At 55.7% G+C, this 8510-nt stretch overlaps 1 protein-coding gene across 1 annotated transcript; it reads left to right on the top strand.

The window, feature by feature from the left end:
• The first annotated feature begins 1161 nt into the window (after positions 1–1161).
• Positions 1162–7512, top strand: PITX1 (paired like homeodomain 1). Its single transcript, XM_061351988.1, has 3 exons — positions 1162–1329; positions 4037–4242; positions 6644–7512. The coding sequence occupies exons 1-3, from the start codon at positions 1167–1169 to the stop codon at positions 7181–7183; spliced, it is 909 nt and encodes a 302-aa protein (XP_061207972.1). The 5' UTR covers positions 1162–1166; the 3' UTR covers positions 7184–7512.
• The last annotated feature ends 998 nt before the right edge of the window (positions 7513–8510 follow it).

Genomic DNA, 8510 nt, shown 5'->3' with positions numbered 1-8510 from the left:
GGAGTTGGGAGGGCTCCGACCCTGGGTGGGGGTCCCGGGCTGTCAGAGCAGCAGAAACCCCTCCGAAGAGTCACGGCGAGTTCGGCTACGGGAGGAAAATCATTTGTTATTAATCGCATGCTGGAAGCTGATGCGATGGGAGCGATCGCGCTGTGCCCCCGGCCGCGTCTTCTAAACCCAGCAGCGAGGAAAAAACCCGTTTCAAAAGGGGTGAAACCAGCTCAGACACAACCCCCGGGCCCCTCATCCCGACACAAATCCCTTCCCCTGTTTGCCGCAGGACTGAAAGCTGCGGAGGGACCGCTGCGCGCTGGGACGGGCCACGCAGCCCCGCGCAGGGATGCTGAGGGGTGCGCAGGGTGCGCGTCCACTTCAGGGCCTAGAGGTAGAGGTTCCGTGGGCAGGGAGGCCCAGCCGGACTGGCTGCGGGGATACCCGCGGAGGTGCTGCGCTGCGCGGGGGCGCAACTTGCGCGCTGCGGAGGAGGGCGGGCTGGCGGGGTGCTGGGGGGAGAGGGGGGGTGGAAGGGGGGGGATTTTCCACCTCTCCATTCGTTTCTGGAATATTTTTAATACCTCACGGGCCCTGGGGGAGGGGATGGAGGACGGAGGGGGCGCAGCTCGAAGCAGTGGCAGCCGGGCGGCGGGGGCCGGGTAGGGGGTGCCGCGGACCTGGCCGCGGCCGCGCAAGGGGCGCGCACATCGGCGGGGAGCGCGGAGGCATGTCCGCCCGCGCGGCCGGGCTGGGCGAGCGCTAGATGGAGTGATGCATTAGCGAGACGGGGAGGTTTTAACCTTCAGGGGGAGGAGCCCCGTTTAACTACAGGCATTTGTTCTAGGGCAGGTCACTTTAATCTCTTTAGCTTTAAACTGTCCAACTCGCAACTCGCGTTTCTCTATAAGGGATCTTTACCACTTCCCTGCCTATGCGGCCGGACTGCCGTGCCTCATCCCGAGCAGAGACAGCCGGCTTCGAGGCACCCCCCAGAGCTCTTTTTCCGACACCCTTAAAATAATCCTATTAGTAATAAGTGGATTTGCTTTTGCTTTTCTTGGTTTTATATCTATTTTTTAAAGAAAAACATAATAATAATAAGCAAACCTCTCGCTGCTTTCTGTGTGGAATAAACACCTGCAAACTCCCCCAGGCAGCCCGGCGCCCCTGCCATGGATTCCTTTAAAGGTGGAATGAATTTGGAGAGACTGCCCGAGAGCTTGAGACCCCAACCCTCCCATGACATGGCTTCCAGCTTCCATTTGCAAAGATCCTCGGAACCCAGAGACCCGATCGACAACTCAGCCAGTGAATCCTCTGACACGGAGGTGCCAGGTAAACCCACCGCCCCCCGCGCCCCCCGATCCCCCGCACCGCCTCCCTTTCACCCCCCAGCGCGCTTTCCCTTCCTTTCCCTTCCCTCCGCGGGGCTTTGCCCGCACCCCCCGCACAACCAGAGGCGATGGGGGGGGATATGGGGGAGGGGAGAGCTGCCGGTGATCCCGGTGTGATCCATCCCGAGATCCCGGGATCCGGAGCTCCGGGCAGCCGTGGCCGGCGGTGACAGCCCGCAGGGAGAACCCGCACGGATCCCAAACCCCACTCCCGAGATGCTCTTCTTCCATTGAAACTACAGCTATTAATTGATGGGGTGGAAGGGGAAGGGGGGGACTCTTCGGGGAGTGCGGTTTTGGTGGATGTTTCTGAAGTAATGTCAGCTTTTGCCCGGGTTTATTTTCCAGCTGGGGTGGTGCAGGGATGGAAAAAGATCCCTCTGTGAAAAGAGGCGGGGGGGAAGGGAAACTTATCTTAAATAAGGAAAAAAGTCCCCGTAAAGCAGAAGCGGCATGGGCCGAGTGCAGGCAGCGCGGGCCGCCGCGGAGGGGCTGGGAAAGGTCCCCGGCTCTGACCACCATGTGCTGCAAGGACGGAGTGATTTCCCCGTTTGCACTGAGTTCAGTTAGCGATGTTTCTATCACGACGAGGGGAAAAGCTGGGAGAAGGAAACAAAAGCTTCAGAGAGAGCGTGAAAGCCCTGAGACCGTTTATAGGGGGAGTTTAGATCTTGTTTCATTTTAGCGTTTTAATAGCTGCTCTTGCTCTTCGGAGTCTGAGCAGGTCCCAGAACCCGGGGTGTAGCTGTGGGAAGAGTCGGTCCCGAAGCGGCACCCGGTGATAAACAGGGTTTGAGTTGTTCTCCCCAGCCTGATTCGCAAACAAAGTTAGAGACCGGCGTCTGGAAGGGACTCTGAGATTAGAGGGGATTATTGGAGATTAGAGAGGGAGATTTGCTCCATTTTGCCCTACCCCTGTGTGTGACCCCTCGGTCCTGGAGGAGGGCTGGGGACCTGCCTGCTTTTCTTCCCCGAGAAGTTGCAAAATAGCTTTCACGTTTGGCATTTTTAATGCGAGGAAAAAAGCTACCAAAGCCGCTCAAAGCCGGTGTGCTTTGCGATTTGAAATTGTCCCACAGCCCGCCGCGGAGGCCGCCTTTCCAAGGGAATCCTGGCTGGGTTAAACCCGGAGCCGGGAGAGGAGCGGCGGGGACGGAGCCCACCGCAGTGGCGGAGCTTCCCCGTCTCTCCCGGCTCCCTTCGGCCCCGTTCCTCGGGCTCTCCCCGGCCGAAAGCGGGGGGGATTTGTCTCGGCGGGGTTATTTTGGTTTCTGTTTCTCCGCCGCCGCAGTGGGGCCGTGCGGCTCGGCAGGGCCCGAGCTCGGGCCCGGTCTGGATCGGGGAGGCTCGATGTGACCGCAAGGCTCGGGGAGCTCGGTGGCCCTTCTGGGGGGGGCCCGGGAGCGATGGGTTCTGTGCTGCGGAGGCCTTGTTTGCTCTGTAAACCTCGTACGGCAGAAAGGGGCCGTCCGGGCTGCAATCGGCCTCTCTTGGGGTTTGCATTGAGCCGTTGGAAACACCCCCCCCACTCGGCTTCTGCTCAGGAGAGGAGCGGTTCAGGGGTGACTTTGCAAGGACGAGTCCTCCTGGGCTTTGGATGCAGCCCGCGATTATTTTTAGACTCCCGGTTACCTCGCAGAGGTCGGGGCTGTAGAAATGTCCCCGGCCCGAGGCCACTGGGATAAAACCCTCTAAAGGCAGGGGAGGGGGACACCTTCCAAAGGGAAAACTTCCACAGGGGTTTCCTTTAGGCAGAAGCAAGACAGAGGCCACGGGGATGGCCGCGGACCCGGCCCCGCAGCCTCCCGCGACCGGCTGCACCTTTCCCCTTTCCAGCCGGGGCCCGGGCCGGGAGCACATTTCGTTCAGGCCTTTGACTCCCGTTCGGAGCACTTTAAGCAGGCTGAATCCGGTCGAAGGCCGGGCTGGGAGAGCCAAAACGGCCGTTACGAACAGGGAGCGGGGATTTGTCCCTCGCTGCGGTGGGGCCGGGGCCAGATTCCTGCTTCCAGCCCGCGCAAATCCCGACCGCGAAAACTCTCCTGGATTTCTTTTCTTTGCTTCTTTCGATAGGATTTTTGCAGAGGGGCTCGTCCAGGCTCGAATTAAAATAAACATAAAAACCCTAAAAGCGGCGAAAGAGAAAAAAGAAGGGGAATAAATAATTAATAGGGGGAGCGAAGGGGCCGAGAGAGGGGGTGACTTTTGCAATGAATCGCTGCTGGGTTTTACACCCCGGCCCTTCCAAAGTTTCTTGTCGCGGCCGAGCACAACAAAGACAATGGAGCAAAGATCGCGCCTTGGCTTTGAGGGAGTAAAAAGGTGCCGCGGGACTGCGGAGCTGCCGGTGCTGCGAGGAGCCCGTTGCCCCCGATCGCGCTCGCTGCCCAGGCCCGTTCCTATCCGGGCCGCTCAGCCGGTGCCTGGACCCGGGCAGAGCTTCCTGCTCCTTCCCCGGTACCCCCGGGTTTGGCTGAGAGGCGCTGGATGGGTGTAGGGCCCGGTAGGACCGTCGCGGGTGCCCCCATTTGAAGGGCAAGCAGCGCTGTGAGCGTTGGAGGGGGGTGCGTGCGCCTTTGTGTTCCTGTATTTCTATTTGCAACAAAGCAAATAAACTAAAACCCCCAACCCCCGACACCCCACCGCAGAAAAGGAGCGCAGCGGAGAGCAGAAGAACGAGGACGGGGCCGCCGACGACCCGGCGAAGAAGAAGAAGCAGCGGCGGCAGCGGACCCACTTCACCAGTCAGCAGCTGCAGGAGCTGGAGGCCACTTTCCAGAGGAACCGCTACCCCGACATGAGCATGCGGGAGGAGATCGCCGTGTGGACCAACCTTACCGAGCCCCGAGTCCGGGTAAGAGGGGCGCTCAGTCTCGCCCGGGTGCAGGCCTCTGGGAGGGAGGGGTGTCTCCGAGATACGGTCCCTTTTGGGAGCTCTGCGGTGGTCTGCGGGCAGCCCCCGGCCCTCCTGAGCTTGGCTTTAATAACTAAAACTGGGATCCAGGCCGGAGAGGAGGAATCCATCTCCCGGCTGCGGGGAAATGTAGCCCTGAGCTGGCTGCGACAGCGACGGGCAGAAAAACGGGGGTCGAGAAATACGGGGGGTGTCGGGGCTATGAAACCGCTCAAGTTGGCCTAAACCCCCATCCCAGCAGCTCCAGCAGCCCTTCCCCTTGCTCCGGTTATTCCCGATGATCCCAACAATCGCGACCATCTCCCACCAAGCCGCCTCTGGATGCGATCGCGGCCGCGGGATGCGGCCGAGACCGGGCCCGGGATCTCGGTGCCAGCCTCTCTCGGCCGCGCATCTTCCGTTTGCAGGGGCGATGGGCGAAGTGAAGGACAAGGGCCCCTCAAAGTCAATAGAGCTGTAGACACTTTACTTTATACGCCCCGGAGCCGATACCACCATATAGATATGTGGTGGCTAAGTATATATATATGGTGGCTATACATATAATATATATTTGGTGGCTATATATTTATATAAATATGGCGGATATATATATACATGGAGCTATATATATATATGGAGTCTATATGCACATTTGTATATGCATATATAGCCTCGGTAAAGGCTAGAGAGATTTCCTGCTGAAATACCCTAGCAATGAACGACCGGACCAAGCGGCTCGGGTGTATTGATCCGCCGTGCTCCGACTGTCACCGTTTCTCTCTTCCCGTTTCCCCCCTGGGACATTTCCCTGAGCGGTTCCTGCCGTGGCCGCACAGCCCTGGACCGTTGGCTGAGCACATTACCGGTGAGCGGAGAAACACGGGAGAAAACGGGACACATCCCGAAAATCCTTTTTTTGCTTTTTCTTTTTTCTTTTTTCCCTTTTCCTTTTTTTTTTTCTTTTTTTCTTTTTCTTTTTTTTTTTTTTTTTTTTTTGCTTGCAATTAAACGCCGAGTGACCAAATCGGATTACAGAGATTGGGCTTTAAACCTTTTAAGAGTAAACACCCATTTGCAACGGGACAAACGCATCTGAAAGAATTGTCCTAATTGAGTTGAAAACGAAACAAAGCCGGAGCATTAATATTGGGGGGATGTTTCAGAAAGCGAACAAAACTAATATGTGAGTTGCTATTAACACGATTTCGTTCTCCCTCTATGTAGAGATCTTTTGGTTTGATGTTCTGAGATTGCAGATTGCAAATCAAACCTTAATTTGCTATGAGGGCTTTCCTTTAAAATGTCTAGGAGCCATAATTAAAACTATTACCCTCATTTTCAGGAAATTCCTGTCTGGAAGCACCTTCCGAGGAGTATATTAGAGGGTTTGAACGCGTTGGCTTTCGTTTCCTATTTATACGGGCTTCTTTTTATTATTGTTATTTTTTAAACTAGACTCCTCCATCCATTCCCTCCCCCTTCCCGAAATTTCCATCCTCGAGGCCTGTGTTTCATAGCAGTTGCTCCATTTCTGCGCCGGGAAGGGGGGCCCGAATCGCTGCCCCCTTTTGTCCTCCCCCGGTCCCTGCGGAGGGCACGCAGTCTCCGCGGGGCCGGGCGCAGGGAACCGCGCGGCTCCGGTGTCCGCAGGGAGGCCGGGGGCGACGGTTCGGTGGGAGAAAGCCGGGAATACGGGGGAGGATGGAGCTGGAGAGGCTCGCAGGCCAGGGCAAGGAGGCAGGCGGGACAATGCTGGATTTTTAACCTGGAAAAAAGAATTTTGGGAATGAGCGGTTTCAATAGCAGGAGGCTCCGCCGCTTTCCAAGTGCTAAAAGAAAGGAAGAATAAACATAAGAGAAAGCCTGGACCAGGTTTTTGCATCAAACACCAGGAGCGGCCCCGCTTCTCTGTTGCCTACTCAGGGCTGTAAATCCCAGTAGATGGAAGGGCAGAGGCTGCATCTAAGGGCGATGCGGGGATTGATTTTTTTTCTCCCCCCAAACCTAAACATACTAATCCAATCCCTCTTTTTATGATCCCTAACAAGGGGCTTTTATTACACAGCATTAGCCTTCGGAAACGCGGTGGAGCCGGGGCGAGCCGGCCCTGACCGGAGCGGGGCTAGTGGGGACCGGGCACCCTTCGGGACCGGCGGCTGCGCGCATCCCGCGGAGCGCAGAGGGATGCGCGCAGGGACCGCTGTGCGCGGAGCACCCGTGCGGAGCTGGACTTGCGTCCTGCGGGGTTGGGGGGTGCCGGGAGTGGGACCTCATCTCCCTTCACATCCCGGGATGGGGGTACTGCGCTCGGCTGCCTGCGCTCTGACCGTGCCGTGTCGGTGCCGTTCCCATCCCGCAGGTCTGGTTCAAGAACCGCCGAGCCAAGTGGAGAAAGCGGGAGAGGAACCAGCAGATGGACCTGTGCAAGAACGGCTACGTGCCGCAGTTCAGCGGGCTGATGCAGCCCTACGACGACATGTACGCCGGGTACCCCTACAACAACTGGGCCACCAAAAGCCTCACCCCGGCGCCGCTCTCCACCAAGAGCTTCACCTTCTTCAACTCCATGAGCCCCCTCTCCTCGCAGTCCATGTTCTCGGCGCCCAGCAGCATCCCCTCCATGAACATGCCCTCCAGTATGGGCCACTCGGCCGTGCCGGGCATGGCCAACTCCGGCCTCAACAACATCAACAACATCAGCGGCTCCTCGCTCAACTCGGCCATGTCCTCCCCGGCCTGTCCCTACGGGCCACCGGGCTCGCCCTACAGCGTCTATCGGGACACTTGCAACTCCAGCTTAGCCAGCCTCAGACTGAAATCAAAGCAGCACTCCAGCTTCGGCTACAGCAGTTTGCAAAGCCCCGGCTCTAGTCTAAACGCCTGTCAGTACAACAGTTGACGGACTTGACACAAGCCACCTCCGACAAAACATCGCCGACAAAGCAAAGCAGAAGCAAAGCGACGTTTAACGGAAAAGAAAAAAAAAAGAAATATATCAATATTAAAACCCGATGATGCTAAAAGAAAAACCCGAGCAAGTGAGAGAGGAAAAAAACAGGCAAAACAAACCGAAACGCCACCAAAAATAAACCCCAAGAAGCTCCGCGGACTTCGACTGTCTAGATAAGACGATATTCATGCAAACCAACGATGCAACCAATGCAGCGCTTAAGTAAAAAGAGATAATAAATAACAATAAACCACCAAAAACCGTAAACGGACCAGAAAACTTTTTGCAAGAGACACCGAAATCCGGTACATGGATGAGTTGCAATTTTTTTTCTCTGGATTATGCGGGTTGTATGTGTTTACTTGAACTTGCACAGGAGTTGGTAAGGCGGCCGCTTCCCCGCGGGGAGGGCGGCGAGGGAGGGAGGGAATGAGGGTGGGAATAAGGGAGGGAAAAGGGAAGGAGGGAGGAAGGGAGGGAGGGAGACGCCTCGGTGGTAAAGAGCTGGTGGGACGGTTCTTGGCCGCTTTTCGCCCGGGCAGAGTATGGTCAATGTTTACCACTGAGAACCAGAATCACACTCGGAAAATACAAAAACAAATAGGGAAAGGGGAAGAAAAAACCCCCTATAATTCGCAGAACGGATTCTGCGGGAAAACGGTTAAAATATTAGGTATGAAACTATTAAAAGTAATAATGACAAGGGTCAACCACTTATATAAGGTTATATTTATATGTACCGTTGCATTGTGCCGGATCATTGTCCTTGGCCGTTGAATAAACTGTTTTTAAAATGCATGATTCTTGATGTTTTTTCTTTAGTTGGAAGCTATAATCCAGTCATTCCTGATCCTAAGCAGCTCAAGGTTCCTACCTCTTCATCCTTTCCAAAAGACTGCAGTATCCCCGGTTCTGAGAGAGCACAGAAACCCTCCAGCGAGGCGAAAACTGTTCAGCATCTTCCCCATCCAAAGTCTTATCCTGATAATGAAATTATCATTCATCTTTATGGAAACGCAGGGGTTCTTTTCCTCTTAAAGAAACCCCCAAACCCCGAAACGCCTTTTAGTGAGTCTAGGGGGAAAAAAAGAAAGAGACGAAAAATGGTCTGTTATGAAGTGAATCCAGATACTGCATCTCTGCTAAAGAAACAGCGAGCCTCGGCGTCCGGAAAGGTTGTTTAGCAAAGCTGAAAGCGTTCCTTGCTTTTCTAACTGTGAGGAAAAACAAGGAACAAAAAGATCCCGCCCTGATCTTAAGGTGTTGTTATCTTAAG

The sequence above is a fragment of the Neopsephotus bourkii genome, unplaced genomic scaffold (genome assembly GCF_033783945.1).
Source record: "Neopsephotus bourkii isolate Nb327-2 ecotype Australia unplaced genomic scaffold, CSIRO-AGI_Nbou_v1 NB_620, whole genome shotgun sequence".
NCBI classification, from domain to species: domain Eukaryota; kingdom Metazoa; phylum Chordata; class Aves; order Psittaciformes; family Psittacidae; genus Neopsephotus; species Neopsephotus bourkii.
The sequence above is the reverse complement of the archived record's forward strand: the minus strand, read 5'-3'. Positions and strand labels throughout refer to the sequence as shown.

What these genes read in the sequence shown, in the direction of transcription:
- PITX1 (XM_061351988.1), top strand. Translation starts at nt 1,167, where the DNA reads ATGGATTCCTTTAAAGGTGGAATGAATTTGGAGAGACTGCCCGAGAGC. An exon ending in CTCTGACACGGAGGTGCCAG is followed by an intron (nt 1,330 to 4,036) that starts GTAAACCCACCG and finishes ACCCCACCGCAG; the next exon opens with AAAAGGAGCGCAGCGGAGAG. An exon ending in TTACCGAGCCCCGAGTCCGG is followed by an intron (nt 4,243 to 6,643) that starts GTAAGAGGGGCG and finishes CCCATCCCGCAG; the next exon opens with GTCTGGTTCAAGAACCGCCG.